Raw genomic sequence first — 23,030 nt, 5'->3', positions numbered from 1 at the left:
GATAAGATCATTTTTGTTTTGTTTTTTTGACAATTGAGTTAGAAGACAGAAGGTCAGATAACATAATTTTTTGTTATCTGTAATGGATGAGGAATTTTCATTGTAACATGATACGATCACATCACATCATCTAGCTTTTTCTTTTATATCCTCAAGAAAGCATTTTTTGATTTCATTCAGGAGAGATATGTATTCTTGGTTATTTAGTTGCACACATCACCCCCACTTGGTCGTCACACAAAACATGATTGGATCCTGAGTTAGAGCTCACCTCAGAAATTAAACACGCATTTCACCGCATTTATTTTTGAGCGAAAAAGAAGAAGTGACAGCTTTTCTGGATAAAAGTTCTTAAACCAGAATAGTCAACAGCAAGTTTATTTGAATATGATTTCGATTTTGACTTTCCATTAATCATTCTTGAATCAGAATGCACATGTATATCTTCATTTTATATGTTCTGTTATGATAAAGCATTGTGCGTCTGTCTGTCTGTCTGTCTGTCTGTACCATGTTTTGGAATTGCAACCTCATCTACAGAACCACTTCATTTAGAGAAACAAAAATTTGTTGACACTCATGTCTCTTCCAGCACAATAAAAGACTTTTGCAAATAAGTCACATGGCTTTCATATATACAAAGTCTTTCTGTGAAATTGACTTTTCATGTCAACTCTGTATTTGGAGAGTATTTTACTTAAGAGTTATGATAAAGCATTGTCAGTGTGTCTGTCTGTCTGTCTGTCTGTCTGTCTGTCTGTGTCTGTCTGTCTGTCGCAACCTCATCTACTGGACCACTTCATTTAGAATTACAAAAATTTGTTAACACTTACATGTGTATGTCCCTTCCAGCACATTAGAAGACCATTACAAATAAGTCACATGGCTTTAAAATATGCAAAGTCTTTTTGTGATATTGACTTTTCATAGCATCTCTGTATTTGGAGAGTATTTTGTTTAAGAGTTATGATTGAAATGGGACAATCCTGTGTATTAATAACCTTCATAGCACGATCTATAATTCATTTATTCAAGATAGACTCGTCTTGAGTTTGTGAAATCATTGGGAAGCTAGGAAGTAACCAGAAGGATGTGGTCAATGTTAACACCAAAGTTAATTTGACAGGAACTAGCTGTTTGGTACAGGACAAAACTATTGCCATAACATTGCAACTTTTTCAGTACCGTGAATAGCTGGAAGATTATCCATTTTCTCCTGTAAAAACTTAAAAATTAATTCCAGACTTGATTCTTGAAAGAGAAGTCATGCAAAGGTACATGTGCAATATCAACCTGTCAGAGCTTATTCCCTGCCTGATTTGTCAGTGTATTGAGCAGTGAACGTCCACATGTCCATGGCATATTGATCTCTGACATGTTTGATCACTTGAAATGCCCTTACTGTCCCGAGACTGTCAATAAGGGAAGCCTTATACACAGGCAATGAATGGATTATTGATTATACACTCAGTGTTTATAGGATAACGACCGAAAAAAAGATATTATTATTCCCGTCCTCAGCAATATTTCCGGACGTTAATTGGAAGTCGGCAAGTGTGAGACTCAACGAGTGCTTTCTACAGCAGACTTTTCTTTATTTGCAACACGTTGTTTCCTACCATAAGTGGTGCCATTAATGGTATGACTGCAAGTTATTTGCTTGAGTAATTGAAAAAAGTGTTCACTGCAGTTGTAGCCTTTGAGATAAGTAAATACCAGTTGTATCAAAACATTGAGAGAGCGTGCATGGCCATTGTACATGAATATGATGGAGTGTCAGGGAAAACAAATGCTGCGCTTGTGTCTGTTCAGATTGGTCTGGTGACAGGACTAATAGCTAAAGCTTCACAACGTGTCAGGCAGATTTAATTTTTCATTCATATTTTGTATTTTGCCCCTTTATACCCAGCTTAATAAAGCAGATTAGAGAAGGCAAAACCGTATAAAGTTGGCCTCCTCATTGGATGTTCATTAACAATTCTTGTTCCTTGCTGGACTAAATAAAGCAGATTAGAGAAGGCAAAACCATATACAGTTGCACACCTCATTGGATTTTCATTAACAATTCTTGCTCCTTACTGGACTAAATAAAGCAGATTAGAGAAGGCAAAACCATATACAGTTGCACACCTCATTGGATTTTCATTAACAATTCTTGCTCCTTACCGGACTAAATAAAGCAGATTAGAGAAGGCAAAACCGTATAAAGTTGCACTCCTCACTGGATGTTCATTAACCATTCTTACTCCTCACTGGACTAAATAAGGCAGACTGGAGACAAAACCCTATCAAGTTGTTCACCTCATAGGATGTTCAGTAACAATTCTAGCTCTTTACTCAGTTAAATATGATATTTGAAATGCTTTGTTTTTCTTTGGAAATTTTGGTACTTTCACTTACTTCCCCGTTAATTATTTCTGACCATTTTATACTGTGTTTGCAAGAACAGTCTGTCTCCTTCTGCTTTTCTTGCTTAGACTTCATTTAATAAGAGGAGTAACACCTTTCAAGATAGTCCCTAATCAATAGCACTGCATTAAGACCTGGTTTAGGTGACCAATTTCTGTTGCGTCCTGTGTGAAGCCTGGGGCCTGGCTGTCACCATGGGGATCATGATTTGTGATATTGCACAACTCCCTCCATTCTGAAGTCAGTTCCAAGGCGTCACTTTAGGTTTGTCCGTAGCAGAGCATGGGCACAGGCTACACGAAACCATGGCTCCCCGCTGGGCACCTGACAAATCTACTAATGTATAATGGCAGCCGATTCATTTTGAGCAGGATTTGAACTCTTACCTTCATGACAATCACATAAGTGTACAGTCTACTTGTCTGAACAAGTGAATTTCCTATGGTAGGCCTGGTTGACAACCAAATGTGCTGTCCTGCAGATTTGAATACACAAAATACATACAGTATTAATGAATGTAACAGGGATTGTTATTTGTCTTCCGCAGAGAGCCCTTTAACGGTCACCCGTGGCCCAGAAACAGTCCTGTGTCCCGAGTGTATGATGTGGTCAACACACCCACCAAACTTATACTCCTCAACAACAAGAAAACACGGGTAAGGAATGAAAGCAGGAGATTCTCTTGTTCTTGTTTATTTATATTTAATGATCTTTCCAGGCTCATTCTGCTGAAGCACTGTTTACATCCAGCAGAATTCAGCTCCTCACATTATAGAGGTCGCATGAATTTAGCTCCTTGCATTATAGAGGTCGCATGAATTTAGCTCCTTGCATTATAGAGGTCACATGAATTTAGCTCCTTGCATTATAGAGGTCACATGAATTTAGCTCCTCACAGTATAGAGGTCGCATGAATTCAGCTCCTCATATAATAGAGGTCACATGGTTTCAGCTCCTCACATTATAGAGGTCGCATGTTTCAGCTTCTCACATGATAGAGGTCGCATGAATTTAGCTCCTCGCATTATAGAGGTCACATGAATTCAGCTCCTCACACTATAGAGGTCGTGTAAATTTAGCACCTCACACTATAGAGGTAACATTTTCAACTCCTCACACTACAGAGGTCACATGGTTTCAGCTCAAATTAAATAGGTGGTATGTTTCAGCTCCTCACATTATAGAGGTCGCATGAATTTAGCTCCTCACATAATAGATGTTGCATGAATTTACCTCCTCATATTATAGATGTTGCATGAATTTACCTCCTTACGTTATACACGCCACATAAATTCAGCTCCTCGCATAATAGAGGTCACATGAATTTAGCTCCTCGCATTATAGAGGTCGCATGAATTCAGCTCCTCGCATTATAGAGGTCACATGAATTCAGCTCCTCGCATTATAGAGGTCGCATGAATTTACCTCCTCACATTATAGAGGTTGCATGAATTCAGCTCCTCACATTATAGAGGTCACATGAGTTTAGCTCCTAACATTATAGAGGACATTGCATGCCTTCCACATCTTTCAGATTTGACTTTCTCTAGGCTTTAGAGGAAGTGAATAGGGCAGTGGCATAATTTAAAAGATAAATGAAAAAAGCTGTGCCGATGTGCGTGATTATAGCTATCAAAACAACTTTGTTGGGGGTAGCCCCAAATTGGAGGCACAAAGCTGATCTTGCATTTCTAGATTGTTCCTCAATGATGTCATTTGCAGATATTTCCCGCTGTTGGTGGAAAATATGCATAAAATAGAAGTCTAACTAGGGAATATGCCTCAAAAATGGAATTTTTTTTTCAAATTGTTCCTTAAAACATATTCATCATTATATAGTACCTTTTCATATATCTTCTTAGCCAGAAGGTTTGTCCGCTACCTGGCAATGGCCGATGATTGCTACACCAGTAAACCTGGCAGCCAATGTGTATTTGAATGTTAAAGTATGGCATTCAAAGAACATTCAAATATGTAAACAGATAAAAATTTATTATGTGTTTTCTAAGTTTGTTACTCAACATTTTCGTGGAATACACCAGAATGGTGTCATGTTTGGTGTCAACGGCACAATGTTTTAGTGAAGCAGCTGTTAAACTGTGGCAGTAAAGCTCTGGACTGTTGTGTTATAGGGAGACACCATTATGATGGAGGAAACCTACATGTATGTTGACAGATAACAGTGATAGCAATACCAAGTCTCCCTATTTGAGTACAGCATAAAACACCAATCAGTTAAATAAATAAACCAAGGTAGTCAGTTGATGACTTAAGTGACAGCAGTCTGCTGTCCCTGAGTGTGAATTCAGGAACAAAAAGAAAATGGCTGGCTTAATGCATTGGGCACAACACCTGTGCTGAACATTTTCAAATAGTTGATGAAATTCGGCCAAAGTAAAAGTAGTTCTGTTTTCTCTTACATAAAGACAAGAAATGTGTAGCTTGCACCTGGATTTTACCAGAAACCAGCATGCTTATACATGTACACTTTTACTACACAGTTTATGCAATAGACAAATTGGAATTGATGATTGCTTATCTCGGACTCAAACTGCTGATTAGATTTATATTTATAACTGTTAATGTACATGTGCATACATGTAATGTTTCATCAGATATTTGCAGTGAGCCGTATGCCTATATGTAAGCCTCTCAGGTAGTACGTGAGAAGGTCTGGCAGTAACCTGTGGATGGTTGTGGGTTTCCCCTGAGCCCGGTTTCACCCACCATAATACTGGCCGCTGTTGTATAAGTGATATATCCTTGAGTGTGGCGTAAAACACCAACCAAATAAAATAAATAAATATGTGTAAGCCTTTCGTGCTGAGAGTTCTAATAGGTTTGATTGTATACGTGGGTGTCCGTGTGTTATCAGAAATCCCACCTGTCATCTTCCCCACCAGATCGATCTTTCCTCACATTCACTGTAGAGTCATGTCAAACTTTTAGGTAATAAATTGATTACACAACCATGCAAACATTGAGGGAAGTAACTGTTGATTGGGCTATTGATTCCCAAAATCGACGTGTATAAACCTGTTTTAAACGATACCTGCAAATGAAATTATATAAACTCTTTTACATTGTAAAGTTAATGTACAGACTATTCTCATGTTCTAAGATCTTCTGCAGATTGTTTCTTTTCTGATACCTACAGCTGTGCATTCAAAAGTACAGTTACATTTGTACTACAGCTACCCTCACTACACCACATGACTACTTAGTATAATGAATGCTGAGCATACATGACATGTAAAGCAAGCATACTTTCATACGTTTGTGTGTGTAGTTTAAGCTTACTGGATAATTGTGTATGTATCAAAAGTGCTCTTGCTTTCATGCGTATGGAGTGGAAGTTGATTTAATTGCATTAATGTCATGTGTATAAGTAGTCCATGCATGCTAGTTTTATGGGTGGATGAAACTGGATCTCTCAAGATAAGCCACCAACCTTTAACATGGGCCGTCAACTGCTTATTATATATATATATATTTATACTTTATTTTCTGAGGGTGACAAATGATGAACATTTAATCCGTCAGTTACAAGAACTGTTCTTCCCAGAAACCCTCTGACTGGGTGACAAAACACCAAGCAATACAAAGCAATACAAAGTAATACAAAAAGAACACAATCAGCAAAGGACAGATTACAATCAAGATATTAATCGTGTATATATTGAAAATGGGTAAATGAAAAAGTATTTACATTTTGTTTTTCAAGCATGGTCAAATGAAACTTTTTACGAAAGGCTTTTGGAGATTTTGACTCTTTTTAAGTCCCTTTCTAATGAGTTCCACAGTTTGGGACCATTGTATGAAAGGCTTTGTTTGACGTACTTTGAGGAGGGAAATGGCACTTGGAAATTATCATTTGTGGTTGATCGGAGATGTTTTGTAGTTGCAGAGTTGACAGGTGTAAATAGTGTATTCAGGTATGTTGGGCACATTTAGTATCTTATAGTTGAGTTGCTTGAAAAGGTTGGAAGTTGGTCTTAAATAAGGGGCATTTAGTATTAGTCTAGCTGCTCTTTTTTGAAGTTTTGAGATTCTTTCTATCTGGTAATTGCTGGCATATCCCCAGATCATGCAGCAGTTGTTGATATGTGGCAGAATGAAGGAATTAAAGACAGAAATTTTTTCATTTTTTTTTTCAGTATGTGTTTGTTCCTGTATAATACAAGAAGTTTGGTTGTGATCTTTTCACAGACAGAATCATTGTGAGAATTCCAGTTAAGGCTTTGATTAATATGAAGACCAAGAATTTTGTCAGATTGTAGGAATTTAAGATTTGAGTTGCTCGCTGTAATGTTTATACGAGTATCTGGTTTACGTAATTTATGTTCAGTGCCTGATAACAGAATAGTTGACTTGTCAGTCACCAAGAGTCTTAAATACTCCTTGTCCGAAAGTGATATTGAACCCGCTCCAAATAACAGTACATATTCACCTAAGATTATCAGGTGTATATATTGACCTATGATAATCAGGTGTACATACTGACCTATGATTATCAGGTGTACATATTGACCTATGCATGATTATCAGGTGTACATATTGACCTATACATGATTGTTAGGTGTACATATTGGCCTGTGATTATCAGGTGTACATATTGACCTGTGATTATCAGGTGTACATATTGGCCTGTGATTATCAGGTGTACATATTGACCTGTGATTATCAGGTGTACATATTGACCTATGATTATCAGGTGTTCATATTGACCTGTGATTATCAGGTGTACAAATTGACCTGTGATTATCAGGTGTACATATTGACCTGTGATTATCAGGTGTACATATTGACCTGTGATTATCAGGTGTACATATTGACCTGTGATTATCAGGTGTACGCATTGACCTGTGATTTCAGGTGAACATATTTACCTGTGATTATCAGGTGTACATATTTACCTGTGATTATCAGGTGTACATATTGGCCTGTGATTACCAGGTGTACACACTGACCTATGTTTATCAGGTGTACATATTGACCTGTGATTATCAGGTGTACGCATTGACCTGTGATTATCAGGTGTACATATTGACCTGTGATTATCAGGTGTACATATTGACCTGTGATTATCAGGTGTACATTTTGACCTGTGATTATCAGGTGTACATATTGACCTGTGATTATCAGGTGTACATATTGACCTGTGATTATCAGGTGTACATATTGAACTGTGATTACCAGGTGTACATATTGACCTGTGATTACCAGGTGTACATATTGACCTGTGATTACCAGGTGTACATATTGACCTGTGATTACCAGGTGTACATATTGACCTGTGATTACCAGGTGTACATATTGACCTGTGATTATCAGGTGTACATATTGACCTGTGATTATCAGGTGTACATACTGACCTGTGATAATCAGGTCTACATACTGACCTGTGATTATCAGGTGTACATATTGACCTGTGATTACCAGGTGTACATATTGATCTGTGATTATCAGGTGTACATATTGACCTGTGATTATCAGGTGTACATATTGACCTGTGATTACCAGGTGTACATATTGACCTGTGATTACCAGGTGTACGCATTGACCTGTGATTATCAGGTGTACATATTGACCTATGATTATTGAGTGTACATATTGACCTGTGATTATCAGGTGTACATATTGACCTGTGATTATCAGGTGTACATATTGACCTGTGATTATCAGGTGTACATATTGACCTGTGATTATCAGGTACACATATTGACCTGTGATTATCAGGTGTACATATTGACCTGTGATTATCAGGTGTACATATTGGCCTGTGATTATCAGGTGTACATACTGACCTATGCATGATCATTAGGTGTACATATTTATGCATGATTATCAGGTGTACATTTTTTTAGAATTTTGTTTACCTTTACATTTTCTTTTACCTTTCACAGAAATACAGTCATCTAAGAGGACACTCAGCTTATGAGGCAGACAGGTATGAAATCCTCAGTTGTTGCCTAGTTTCTAATAAAAAGTGTCTAGGATTGTACACACATACATATGGTTACTGTAAAGTGTTTCTGTTGCCAATGTGTAAGGTAGTATATTACATCTGCGTATTCACACTGTAAAGTATTTGTGTTGCCAATGTGTAAGCTAGTATATTACATCTGCATATTTACACTGTAAAGTATTTTTGTTGCCAATGTGTAAGCTAGTATATTACATCTGCGTATTTACACTGTAAAGTATTTTTGTTGCCAATGTGTGTGTAAGCTAGTATATTACATCTGCGTATTTACACTGTAAAGTATTTTTGTTGCCAATGTGTAAGCTAGTATATTACATCTGCGTATTTACACTGTAAAGTATTTTTGTTGCCAATGTGTGTGTAAGGTAGTATATTACATCTGCGTATTTACACTGTAAAGTATTTTTGTTGCCAATGTGTAAGCTAGTATATTACATCTGCGTATTTACACTGTAAAGTATTTTTGTTGCCAATGTGTGTGTAAGGTAGTATATTACATCTGCGTATTTACACTGTAAAGTATTTTTGTTGCCAATGTGTGTGTAAGGTAGTATATTACATCTGCGTATTTACACTGTAAAGTATTTTTGTTGCCAATGTGTAAGCTAGTATATTACATCTGCGTATTTACACTGTAAAGTGTTTTTGTTGCCAATGTGTAAGCTAGTATATTACATCTGCATATTTACACTGTAAAGTGTTGTTGTTGCCAATGTGTAAGGTAGTATATACAGCAATAATTCCGGATCACATTCTCAAACTTCACAAGCTATTGCTGCATGCAGCGAATAGTCCTCTATTTTTCACATCTCACAAATTTCCAGATCTGCCATCTTCCTGTCAACAGGGTTGATACTTGCTATAGGCTTTATTATCACTTGTGCTTTACTGTACATATAAAAGTCTTCAGGAGCCTACTCTTTCGACAGCCAATGACATTGCGGCCTGCATACTGCCAGCCAGGACATTTTCAGCCAATCATAGATCGTCCCTCATAAGTGTGTATTTCCTTGTTTTGCACTAAATGCATGTACATTTGGATCTGATTTATTTGTTGACACAACATTATACAACAGCTGTAAGCAGTGTTATGAACAGCGATCAGTGTGCTTTTATTAAAACAACAGGCAGTGGAAAGTCACTGTATTATTAGTCAATACTAGTGATATGGAAAGAGGATGAACAGCCAATCAATATAGCCTAAGTTGTTGTGAGCAGATAAAGTCTATCAAGTCTGTTTTGCCTCAAAATGATCATCCCACAGATAACCCTTAACACGTCAGTGTGCAGGAAGGTATTTTTTTTTTGGGGGGGGGGGGGGTCTAGCACTTCTACATGTAGTGTGAAATAGAGTTATTCCAGACACAGTATACTTCTCATCACAGCTACATCCCATGCTCTTTTGAACCCCTGTCAGTGTCAGTAACAAAGGTGAAATCTGATTGAACCATGAATCATGCATATTAATGAAGGAAAGTTCAGGGCTTTGAAGAGTTCCTATGGCTCAGTAGATCAAGGTAGATGGTGTCAGACATCGCTAGCTTGATTAAATGAAGATGAGATCTGCATTTTAAGTCTGGAAATAGGAAGTACAACTATTCGAAGGAAGAATAAGTTATAAATAAAATGTTACATAGAGTTCAGTCAGGCTGCTCAGTACATCTTTTTCTTGACTTCCAGTATAGGTATGCTAGTTAATGTTAAGGTAAATATAAATGCTTTTCCTACCTGAAAATAGAATGTTAGTTATGTGTGAAAACTTATGTTGTTATTCAGGCTCCCAGTACCTGATCCAGAGAGACACTTCTCAGGTAAATTTAATAACATTTTTTCTATTCCTTTTCATGAAGTGTTATTTGGATGGCTTGTTAGTGCAGTCAGTGCAGTGATATTCCAGTGAGGCAGCACTATAAAGACTTAAAAAGTGGAAGTGATCGATTGCAATTTCTTATTTATTTGATTGATGACTTATGTCATACTCAGTAATAGTTCACTTATACAACGACGACTAGTAGGATGATGGGAGGAAACTGGACAGTGCCCAGGAGAAACCCACAACCATCCGCAGGCTGCTGACAGACCTTCTCACTTCAGCTGGAGTTGAGCTCACAGTTGCCACATGGGAAAATCTTGTGTCATTGTGCTCTACTAGCACGCTAATCACTAAACCATCCCGGGTCTTGATTGATTATTACATTAAAATGATTTTTGAAACTTTGCACAGTATAGCTGAAAAATTTGACTCTGAAGTCAGACACACATTACCAGACAGTATAATGGAATTCCAAAAATTCCTTTGTATGCATGGATATTAATTGATTGCTACTACATGTACCTCTGTAAAGGTCAAAAGTTGAAACTCATATTGGTCTGGTTGAGTCACAGCAGGCGAGGTCATAGAGTACTGCACTGGTGATGCAGCTGGAGTAGTATGGCATCACAAATAAGGGCATATTGCAGAAGTGTAGCCAGAAGAGAAAAGACAACAAATAATATAACCAGTTATTCAGGAAGAGGGATGTAACAAGACCAAAATGGCCACAGCCAATTTTTCTTGATAAGCTTGGGGAATTCATTAAATCAGATTTTAATCTGGAATTATTACAATGCGATGGGGAAAAAAAACAACTGGAAAAATGACGTCGCGTCACTCGTACACCGTGTACACATGGTTACAAGGCAAACCAGGGTTCATAACTGGATGAATCAAAATTGATGAGGTGGTGGCAACTTTGATTTTGTCAATGTTTGGGATTTTGCTTTACTTTGAACTACAATATCTCAGTTATTGCAAAATCATGAAGACAAAAAGTGATGCTTTTGAACTTGATGTGAGATTGTTTTATACGTCAGTGCATACATCTAGTAGTAGCAATACTGGGACCATGATGTGAAAATATTATTTAAAGAAATGATAACACTAGATGAAATGTAAATATGCATCAGTAAATTAGCCCATATCTAGTTTCACATTTTAATAAGAGGTATGTCTTTTATTTTTGCGATCTTGCATAATCAAGATATTGCAGTTCAAAGTAAGCAAAATTTTCAGAAATTCAAAAGTGCCACCATGCTATAATTTACCCCATTGATGCATGAGTTATTTCTACAAGTTTACCTGAGAACACACCTGTTCCCGTTTTTGTCACACAGATACTGTTTTGCCTTTTAAGCCATATGAGCATGGGATACGGGAGATGAAACATTGTGCTTTCAGTTTCTCTATGATGGCACATCCCTATGCATAGTAAGAATATTAAAAGTTGATTTACAGAGTTAATTTGCACATCAGAAAGAATGGCTGTGGCTGTTTAGGTGTGTTTCCATCCCTCATCTGAAATAACTAAGCTTATATTATTTGTTGTCTTTTTTCTTAATTACGTGTTTGTTCACATTGCTTCTGCACTTGCCCTCAGGCCTGTTTTTTTCCCTCAGCAATACCCAGGAAATGTGAAAACATGTGATTAATATTTTCTGCATGATCGTATGTTATTATAATTTGGTGACTCGTTGTTCTTCCTTACAGCTTCAGTATCTCCAGTAAACAAGGACCTACACATAGAGTGTAAAAACTCCAGGTCCCCACGCTTCACCCCTACCCCTACAGGAGTAGAGTGGATCAATCAGAGTGCACGACCACCCAGCCGATTCTCAAGTGAGTCTGATCAGCAGTCTTTGTTACATACCCTTAGTTATTAGGTATATAGTATCATATAGCAACGCTCGTCTGTACATCTACGCAGGCAGGGATGCATGTACAACAACTTTTCTTGCCTTCATTTTCAAAAGAATTCAAAATGAACCAAACGTGTGGAAAAAATTTCTCGTAACATCTTCTTGAGACAATTAAATTGCACGCCCATTGAATTGAAAGCTAGAAGTTCATCTGAGGCAAGTATTTTTCTCTCAGCTGAACCCAGGTACCCAGTCAAGGCTCATGTTCTTCTTCTCATTGTGTGTGCTTATATGTATTTTTTACACCTTTGATGTTCAAGTTTTCAGCTTGAAACTATACTCCAGTCCATGGAGAGTTTCAGATGTAACAAAAGTCTATATAAAATGCATGAAATTTTCCAAAGTTACAATGTTGCATTTGTTAAAATTCAGAAGATGTGCCATTGCTCATTGAATGTAAAACCAGGACGTATCCTGTGCACTTGAAACCTCTGTCTGGCTTGCTCAGAGTTAATTCCCCTCTAACTGAACTCTCTGATGTCAGTTTACATGTTTATGTCTAACCAGATGGCTCAATGGTCAACCCTCGTCACCACCACTCCTGTTATGGTCACTCTGACTCACCAGGCTATCAACTGGACACTCCAGCCATCTCACCCTCCACAAAAATTTCGCGCCTCAAGCGAGGCCCCCCAAAGTGTAACCTAGATGACACAGGACTGACGTGGGGTCAGAGGTCATACCTGTGGAGTATAGCTCGCATTTACAGTTCAGACAACATCCGCAGACAAAAACAGCAGCAGTATTTTGAGCTCCTGAGGGGAGAGATTAGAAAAGGTATGTTTACCTGGGCCTCATTTCATTTGATAACTGTAATACTCAGATGTCAAGTTAATTATCATTTGATAAACAGCTGAACACAGGATCCAGAAGTTCATATTTTTAGATTTTTTTAAATGCAATTAAATGCATTCAGATGTTTGAATCATATGGCTTTCTAGACCACACTGCCTGTGGCAGGTATCATATAATCTTTTGTTTCTTTTCTTTGTATTCTCCTGCAGTTGAACTATTTTTGAATATTGTTTAGGTCAATCTTTAATGTAAGTGAGAGAGATTTCAACATAAATGGCTGTGTTTAGAGCATGAAACTATAGTTTGTTGTAATGTCAGAGTACTGAAACACTCACAGTATAGTTCATGAAGCCCATCATAGAACTCAAACATTTGATTGCAGTTTACTGTCTTAGAAAAAAAATCTAAAAATATAAATGCCTTTTTTTTTTGCTTAGGGTCCAGCATTCCATTTGATCAACTTTACCTTATTGTTTAGGTGTCATTCATTTGTGTTTAGTTTGGTTATGCATTATGCAGACCTGTGAACTGCTTTGTTTAAACTTTCAGGTAGATTTCTCTTTTGTTTTATGCAATGAACTAAGCTGCATAGATCATTTTTTTGTCCTAACTGAAGACTTCATTTTTTTTTTTTTCATATTATATTGAATTCGTATTTATTGGTCAACATCACTCACTGGGCTTTGTTAAAGCTGAATGGTGGATGAACCAGATGGATTTAAAATTGAAATCACAATTTTGTCAATTCCCTTTTATATTCCTCAGAAATCTTAACTTCACTTAGGAGTCAAAAAGTTTACATTCTCAAAATGACATCACAATTTTGACAACTAGCTTTTATATTCCAGGCAATCTAAATTTCACTTCATGTGAAAAAAATCTCACATTCTCACATGAAACCACAATTTTAGCAATTCTTTTGTGTATTTCCAGCGATATAAATTTGGCCTTATGTAAAAAGATTCTCACATTCTCAAAATGAAATCACGATTTTGGCAACTGTCTTTTATATTCCTGGCAATCTAAATTTCACTTTATGTGAAAAAGCTAACATTATCAAAATATCTTTGGCACTTGGTTTTAGTGGTATGATGGGAACAGATGAGTGATGGAGGAAAAAGTTTTATATCACATTATGAAAGAAAAGTCAGCCAAGAAATATGGGTCTTAAAATTCACTGCATGTTTCATGGGAAGTGCTCGAAAATCCCATCATAATATCTCATCATGGTCTCATGATGCCAAGCGCGCTAAGGGGGAGATAACTTCAAATAATATATAGGAGTTGTCTCCCTTAATGTGCTGAATCATCCATCATGTTTCATTTGGCTTGAAATGAAGAAAGTACCATTACATTTGTTTAATTGTGTCAAGAGCAGTCCCTTTATTTCCTGCTTGCTTCAGTTTTAAATCTGTTAGGATCATGCCAAATTTTTTACACTTTTCAATGATATAAAAATATCAGTTAAATCAATATGTAATTTATTGAGCTAGGTTCACACTATAAATTGGGGTTTCTTTGGAAAAGATTTGGTGGCTTTGACAGTTGTGAGAGCTCTAGAAAAACTTCAAATAGAATACTCAATGTGTATGCTTCCTAGGTACTGAATGCTAGTATACACTCAAAGGCAAAGAATGAAGTACATATACTAGTATATCATATAAAAGACCATAAAAATATTCTAGAAATAGACGAATTTTCTTTCTGCTAGAATTCATCCAACCGTGTCAAATTCAAAAGTGTGTGTGTGTGTTATTTATTTATTTATTTGATTGGTGTTTTATTTTGGTGGGAGGAAAGCAGGCAGAACCAAGGGAAACCCACAAGCATCTGCAGGTTGCTGATAAAAGGAATAAAAAGGTTTATCTAGTTGATTCGTGTTGAATACAGCATTTTTCATCTCTGAAATTATCACATCTAACGAGGCGTATCACGAACCTCCAGACTATAAACACTGACCAGACCAGCCAAGCAGCCTCACTGGTCAAGATCTAAAATTCCTGATTAGTCCCTTCAAACATTGTTGGAAGGATTAAAATGTGTTAACAACTATAGAAAATGTAATTCATGTATGTTATACTCAATACAGCATTTTTCCTCCATTTAATTATACTTTAGTACTCTATTTGTGGTAATTTCCCTTACTGCCCCTCTCCCTCGTTATAATATGCTTCATTATTTGATGAGAGTGAGTAAAACATGGTCTCAAGTTTTTCATAAATGTTGTTGTTCTAGGTATCTTACAGAAAACCTATAGATTTTGTAAATTCTTTACACTGAGAAACTTAGTTGTCATGTAAAATATTTCAGTGAAAACAATGACGTGCTGATTTGGCATAACATTTGATGTCCAGCATTGTACTTTGTCTTTTCCCATACAGCATATGTGTCACAGGTTAACAAACTTCATACAACACACTTCACTTACAACACAGCAAGCAGATTTGTCCCCCAACAACAGTGTCATAAAGAGGGAGAGGTGAGATTGTAAAGACTTGATCTAAATTGCAAAACAAATTACACTTTTAACTTATTGGTCGTCGAGGAAACCATGTATTAAACATACATGTGCATGAATGAGAATCATAACATGTTGATGATGTTTAAAGAGGTGGAGGTAGCTTGACTTGAACTTTCTGTTTTTTATTCGTTCCACTAGGGGGTCACAATAGTGATGTGGTTTATCGCTATGCACAGTACCTGGAGACTCCTCGTAAGACTCGCTGTGGGAAAGACACATGTATTCAGCGCTCCATGTCCGCCCCACCCCGGACCACTCGGTCCACCCCCAGACCTCGAACGGGGTGGGACAACAATGCGAGGTACTCGAATTATACTAGACAATTATCCCTAGGCTAATTCATTAATACTTTTATATATGTTTACAAGTATGATAGCAAATAACATGGAATTAAAGTAACTCCAAGTGTTAAAGTCATAAGAGTAAATCAATATTTTGACCAGGTGTTTGTGCCTTCCTAAGGAAAGTATGCGGAATTCGGAATCTACATGTATGCTAATATATATGTTATATATGTTAAATGATTGAAAATTTTTTGGCCAGATTGTGAGAATTTTGCTGATTTTGTGTAAAACTGACTTTGAATGATGTTTCAGCTGATTCTAACAAATACATGTATGTATCTCAGAGCATATAGTATAGGCACATATAGACTCTGAACTGTTTATTTAATATTCATTTTCATTTCTGAGTGTGGCGGTTAGTTATGCTTTTGTAATATATGCATGCAGAAAAGTGGCAGTCCTGAATATGTAGTCTGTTTTACTACAACCGTTTACAACTCTTTACAACCATTTATGTATGTAGCTTCATAGGTGATACTTTCAGTTTTACCTGCCATTCAGTCAAAACCAATTACTCTGACACATTCACATGTACACACAAATGGATACAAATCACAGGATTTACTGACAAGATTCATTTTCTGCAGCTTCCCATACTACCGCCCAGTTCTGGGATAGCTGCTACACCATGGACTAAACACCCTGGAGACTGATTGACTTCACCAGTGTAATTCACACAAATGACTGAGCCAAACTTGGTACAAAGGGTACCACATTTCTACGATAAAACCAATGGCATTCAGGTCCAGATTATAGATAAACCCAATCATAACTTTTCCTTTATTATGAGAAATGCAACAACTTGGTATGTAAATTATCAGAAAAATCTCCAAAATCCAACTACACTATGTATTTTTCTTTTTGTAAAAGGTTTTTGTAGATACATCTATGAACGGTTTTCTCTGTTTTCTTAGATAACTCCCTGTGCTAGCTGTAACTAAAATTGAACTAGCTGTCAATCACTGATTATCGCATGGTGTCTGTGCTCACTGAGGCATTTTTAGTGCACTTCCTGATTGACTAGATATAAATCAGGAGGCCTAACTGTAAACTGGTCAGTTACTAGTGAGTCCGACCGGGCCTTCACTGACTCGACTTGCATTGTCCTCTCGCTGTTTCATGACATACATGTATGAGTCTGCAGGCTCAAAGGCTGAAGTAAAGTTTTGAAATATTTTGCATCTATTCAATTTGTTTACTGTTTAAATAATTAAATTTCAGAACACCCCAAGACCATGATGTGAAAAGGATCTACTCAAAACGGAAAACAAAATCCAGCCAATCAAAACATTGTGACGAGTCATCTGACATATCATCCGATCAGTCTGGTTCATCCCTGACAATTGACACGGGCAGTTACAGACCAAGGGAGGGAACTGTGAGACCTAAGTCGCGGATAGGACGCACATCTAACCAATCAGGTAACAGATGCTGCACAGAATTTGCATCACAGAACAGATCAACAGTCAATGTAAGAAGAACCATGTATCTGCATCTCCTCGTAAATCAGTTGTGATCAGACACATTTAACCAATCAGGTAACAGATGCTGCACAGAATTTGTATCACAGAACAGAGGGACAGTCAATGTAAGCAGAACCATGTATCTGCACCTCCTCATAAATCAGTTGTGAGTAGACACATTTAACCAATCAGGTAACAGATGGTGTACAGAATTTGCATCACAGAACAGATCGACAGTCAATGTAAGCAGAACCATGTATTTGCACCTCCTCATAAATCAGTTGTGAGTAGACACATCTAACCAATCAGGTAACAGATGCTGCACAGAATTTGCATCACAGAACAGATCGACAGTCAATGTAAGCAGAACCATGTATCTGCATCTCCTCGTAAATCAGTTGTGATCAGACACATTTAACCAATCAGGTAACAGATGCTGCACAGAATTTGTATCACAGAACAGAGGGACAGTCAATGTAAGCAGAACCATGTAACTGCACCTCCTCATAAATCAGTTGTGAGTAGACACATCTAACCAATCAGGTAACAGATGCTGTACAGAATTTGCATCACAGAACAGATGGACAGTCAGTGTAATCAGAGCCATGTATCTGCACCTCCACATAATTCAGTTATGAGCAAGCCATGGTTTAGCGGTTAGAGGTACTCGTTTTTCAATGACTAGAACACACAAAACCGGCGTTGAACAGGGAGTTCATAAATTCCCTTGCTGTCAGTGTTTGTGGGCCATAGACAGTGACAAAGAGAAGTTGATGCTCGCATGGCCATTTGCACAGTCTCTAACGTTCCTTGAAGATTGTTCATCTTCCACCACTATGGCACAGCATATCTGTACCTCACAAGATGTGAGAAAGGTCAAAAAGTTATGAAAGGCATAGTTTTCCCTAGGCATAAAACTGACCATAGTCATATAACTGAAAATTGCTGAGTATAGTATTAAAAATTTCATACTCAACAACATTTCATACTCCACAACATTTCATACTCAACAACATTTCATGTTCCACCACAATTCATACTTCACAGCATTTCGTGCTCCACAACATTTCATACTTATGCTCCACAGTATTTTATGCCTCACAACCTTTTGTACTCATGCTCCACAGCATTTCATCCTCCACAACATTTCATGCTCCACAACATTTCATGCTCCACAGCATTTCATGTTCCACCACAGTTCATGCTTCACAGCATTTCATACTCCACAAGATTTCATGCTCCACATCATTTCATGCTCCACAGCATTTCATGCTCCACAACATTTCATACTCCACATTTCATGCTCCACAATATTTCATACTGATGCTCCACAGCATTTCATGCTCCACAACATTTCATGCTTCTTAACATTTCATGCTCCACAGCATTTCATACTCATGCTCCACAACATTTCGTACTCCACCACATTTCATGCTCCACAGCATTTCATGTTCCACCACAGTTCATACTTCACAGCATTTCATACTCCACAGCATTTCAAGTTCCACCACATTTCATGCTCCACAACATTTCATGCTCCACAACATTTCATGCTCCACAACATTTCATGCTCCACAACATTTCATACTCCACAACATTTCATACTCCACAACATTTCATGCTCCACAGCATTTCATGCTCCACAACATTTCATGCTCCACAACATTTCATACTCTACATCTTTATTTGTTATACATAAAAGACATTATTGACAATACTATTGAGGGCTCACTTTAACAATAATTTGCAACTAATTTGCAATTTTTTGTGACTTTGCGCAAAACATGGCACCTTTTGAAGTCCTTTGTTATTTTCCTGATTTCCTGACAGGGATTAATCTGGGCATTAAGCCTAATCACCAGAGCCAGGCCTAGATTGTAATATTGTGTTCCAAAGGGTTTTATTATAAGCCAGGGCAACCCTTGTGTGTTTTAAATTCTCCTTGCCACTGGGTAACACAGTGGTAAAATTGTTAAATGATTAATGAACAAATTAATGGAGCATTGCTTGGACAGGCCTGCATCCCCTGGTAGATCCACCATTATTACAGTAAATAAGTTTGAAGAATGTTTATCTCACTATCATTGAAGTTACGTCCAAATGTCATTACACTATGATGCTCTAATGTTTTACGTCTTTCTTGTAGCATCAAAGAAAAGTTTGTCCCAAAAACAAGCACCTTTAACACAGGAAGATGCTTCCAAAAAGAAATCAGAAAAGACGGATCAGTTAAAGCAACATATTGAAACAGAGACCTTTAAAACTGATACAGAAACACCAGGCTTGGATGGTGCAGAGAAGAACGATAAAGATTCTTCTCCACAAAAGGAAAGCAATTTTGATGCTAAGCCAGTCAGAAGTGCTGAAGGGAAAACAATGTTGGAAACTGAAACTTACACTGAAGAAACCGATGTGGTTGCCAAAAGTAGAAAAGATCAAGTCAGCAGCAGGAAATCATCCAAGTCTTCAACAGATCTTTTTACTGACTCCAGTAACCACGGTAACAAAACCAGCATTGTTTCCCATTGTAGCAAGGACTCCATTGAAGCTGAACCTTTGTCATCAAAAGAATATAGCAAAGATATTGAGAGCCTTAGCACAAGCTCTAGCAATCTGGGGAAGGAAAGCAAACCCAAAGTGACGAAAGTCAGGGTAGGATCAGCCACTGAGAAAGAAAGTGTCAACTGGAACAAAGACACAACAATTCCATCTAATAGAAGTTCCATTGTTGCTTCTTCCAACAGCAGTCAAACATCAGTCATTTCCAGGAATGAATCTAGTGACGTTCTCAACAGAACATCTGCAAGTCAGTCTCTTCTGGGTAACAAAGAAAACCAAGAAGCCATAGAGAAAGAGAAAATCCCTGAAGCTGACTCCAAGAAAGAAATTTTGATTCTTTCTGAAAGCAGTAATGATAAAGAAACTTTGGTAAAGACTGAAAAGAAAATAGACAATGACTTCAGTTCTGGTGAGGAGGGAAATTATCAAAATTCAAGAAGTTCAACAACGCAAGATCATCCTGAGAAACCCCAAACTGAGAGCACTCTCAGTAATGAGATGATTGTTAATGTTAATGAAAATGACCAAGATTACAATTCAAAAGTAGCAGAAACTGCTTTAACAGAATCCTCAAAGAAAGACACTGAAAAGGAAGTTGTTCTTGGTTATAAAGAAACCTGGGATCCCCTGATTGGGAGAGTTTCACCCATACCCTCCATTGGCAGCGATGACCTTGAACCTGTTGACCCTGAACTCTTGGAATACTGAAGATGAAAAATATCACGTTTCAAAGCCTCTTTATATTAACAACCATTTTTTCCAAGTCACATATCGTGCAAGTTCACTTGTGGGTTACCATTTTCAAATTGTTGCCTGTAGGCCACTGTATAAGTGCAGTAAACCAGTTAGGTCCTGGATTAGCACGAGATACATAACTAGATGCATGTATATGGTATATACATATATATAACAAACTATTACAGGATCTGCGATGTCATTGTGATGTACTGTATTTCACCTAAAGTTTAGTATTTTCTGAGTGAAGCATTTTGCTTGATTCTGATCGATTCATCCACTTGATAAGGCCGTATAAATGTCTGCAATATGTTGTAATAGGAATGTTGACAATGACAGTAAAATATAGAGCTTGAGACTCATTTTCGCAAAACCTTTCGTAACTCATGTTTTCATAACTTTTCTCATAATGATGGTGTTACAATCTCGACCAGGTTGTGTAAGAAAGAGATTTTATTCACCAAGTTTTGTGAAAATGGTGTGAGGAAGGAAAACAGAGTACAGATTGTAATGTCTGGGTCTGGTAATGCCTGAGCCTAGTCCATTGTGCCGCTTACAGTATTATCAAATTAATAATCACTCAGTAGTCATTGTCATATCGTCAATATTTGATTTATGTCAAAGAAAACCTTTACTAATGTAAAGTGTAAGAGAATAATTGTTCCTGAAAGGCTGGCATAAGTGAGAATGTCTGCTGCAATGTGCGGATGTTCGTGGGTTTCCTCCCACCATAATGCTGTCGTATAAGTAAAATATTCTTGAGAACAGTGTAAAATACCCATCAAATAAATAAAAAAATAAACGAAGGGTTGGTGATTGCAATTTGCTTTTGAAACACTGAATTGTAGAAACACTGAATCGTCATACTGCATTGTGTTAAATGTTTCATTTGTGAAAAATCCTTCTCTGCATGTAAGTGGATTGTAAAGCAAGCCGCTCCCATATGGCTGGATCATCAGTGGCGAGAACTGTAGGGTCAAATCCAGGTCGAGTTATGAATTTCACTGATCTTGATCTGTCAGTAGAGGAAATTATATTTACTTTAATTTACAATATATTTGGTTTGTTAGCAATCTTATTTGAGAGGCATACAGAGAGGAATGGGGTGTTTCATGTTTGTTTAATTTTGTTTTTCATTTGTTTTGTATTTATTTTTTATACAGCAATACTTGTATGGTTTATTACAATTTATCCCAGGATATGTGTGTGTCTAAGCAAAATAATACCAAAGCTCTCGTCTGGATCAAAAACTGATTTTGAATTGTGTTCAAGCATGTTTAGTGACTACAATTGTTTGCTTACATATGTTCAGGCATGTTTAGTGACTACAATTGTTTGCTTACATACGTTCAGGCATGTTTAGTGACTACAATTGTTTGCTTACATACATATTAATACATATGTAGTATTAATTGGTTTGATTTATATATATATATATATATATAGCTTAAATATATAATGTTTCTCTATCACAGGTATTTTTTGTTGATGTGCCTGAGTTTTTCATTACAGATATGCAAGTAATACCTTGCAACAAGAATATATGAAATACTTGTACATCACAATGAAAGAAAATTACATTGACGAATGTGTAATTTTGTCATCAGTTTCAGCTCATGCAATTTTAGCATTGAAGTCCCATTATCCCATTATCATCCATTGCAATGCTTTGTTCAGTCTGCTGTGGTTTTAATACAGGACAGGTGTAAAGGCTTCACTTGTTATTGATATTTTGTAATTAAATGCGTTATGGTGAAGGATTCATGCATTAGATAATTCTTTTAAGGTTTGAACATGCTGTGAATATCATAGAAGAAACTTTTTGTCACGCTTTGCTGGGAAAACTTTTGAATATATTAATTGCCATTCATTTTTGTGCTTTTACTATTTACAAAATCAAATTGTTTGATCAATTTTTGTTTTTTGGTTTTTTTTTTTTCATCTTTTCGGTACTTGTTTGTTCAGTGTCAGTAGAGGTTGTGAACTATGACAAATCTAATAAGGAAACCAATATGGAAATACCTTTGTTCTGCTTACTTCCCCACCGTTGGTTTTTATTCATACCCTTAGCTCTCGTCAGCCAATTGGCACCTGATCAGCAAGACCATATGCTTTAATCCAGTTCATTCTTAAGTTGTGGCTTTAAGTCAGGAGGTTTGTCGTGTGTGTGACAAAGGGCGAAATTTCTGCCTGGGTGGAGGTCAGGAGGTTTGTCATGCATGTGACAGAGGGCGAAAGTTTCTGCCTGGTTTGAAGTCAGGAGGTTTGTCATGCATGTGACAAAGGGTGAAATTTCTGCCTGGGTGTCAGTCAGGCGGTTTGTCATGCATGTGACAGAGGGTGAAATCTTTTGCTTGGTTGGAAGTCTGGAGGTTTGTCATACATGTGACAAAGGGCGAAAGTTTCTGCCTGGCTGAAAGTCAGGAGGTTGTAATACATGTAACAAAGGGCGAAAGCTTATTCCTGGTTTGAAATCAAGAGGT

General features: G+C 37.1%; 1 protein-coding gene across 1 annotated transcript in view; it reads left to right on the top strand.

The window, feature by feature from the left end:
* Positions 1-21,937, top strand: part of LOC135476629 (uncharacterized) — a 29,064-nt gene extending 7,127 nt beyond the window's left edge. The window contains exons 3-10 of the mRNA XM_064756719.1: positions 2,957-3,065; positions 8,316-8,359; positions 10,172-10,206; positions 11,922-12,050; positions 12,638-12,907; positions 15,585-15,747; positions 17,012-17,211; positions 19,400-21,937. Of these exons, the coding sequence (XP_064612789.1) occupies positions 2,957-3,065; positions 8,316-8,359; positions 10,172-10,206; positions 11,922-12,050; positions 12,638-12,907; positions 15,585-15,747; positions 17,012-17,211; positions 19,400-20,520 (2,071 nt within the window). The 3' untranslated portion in view covers positions 20,521-21,937. The remainder of the gene's footprint in view (positions 1-2,956; positions 3,066-8,315; positions 8,360-10,171; positions 10,207-11,921; positions 12,051-12,637; positions 12,908-15,584; positions 15,748-17,011; positions 17,212-19,399) is intronic.
* The last annotated feature ends 1,093 nt before the right edge of the window (positions 21,938-23,030 follow it).

This window comes from Liolophura sinensis, chromosome 10, assembly GCF_032854445.1.
Source record: "Liolophura sinensis isolate JHLJ2023 chromosome 10, CUHK_Ljap_v2, whole genome shotgun sequence".
NCBI classification, from domain to species: Eukaryota; Metazoa; Mollusca; class Polyplacophora; order Chitonida; family Chitonidae; genus Liolophura; species Liolophura sinensis.
This window is presented reverse-complemented; position numbering and strand designations above follow the sequence as displayed.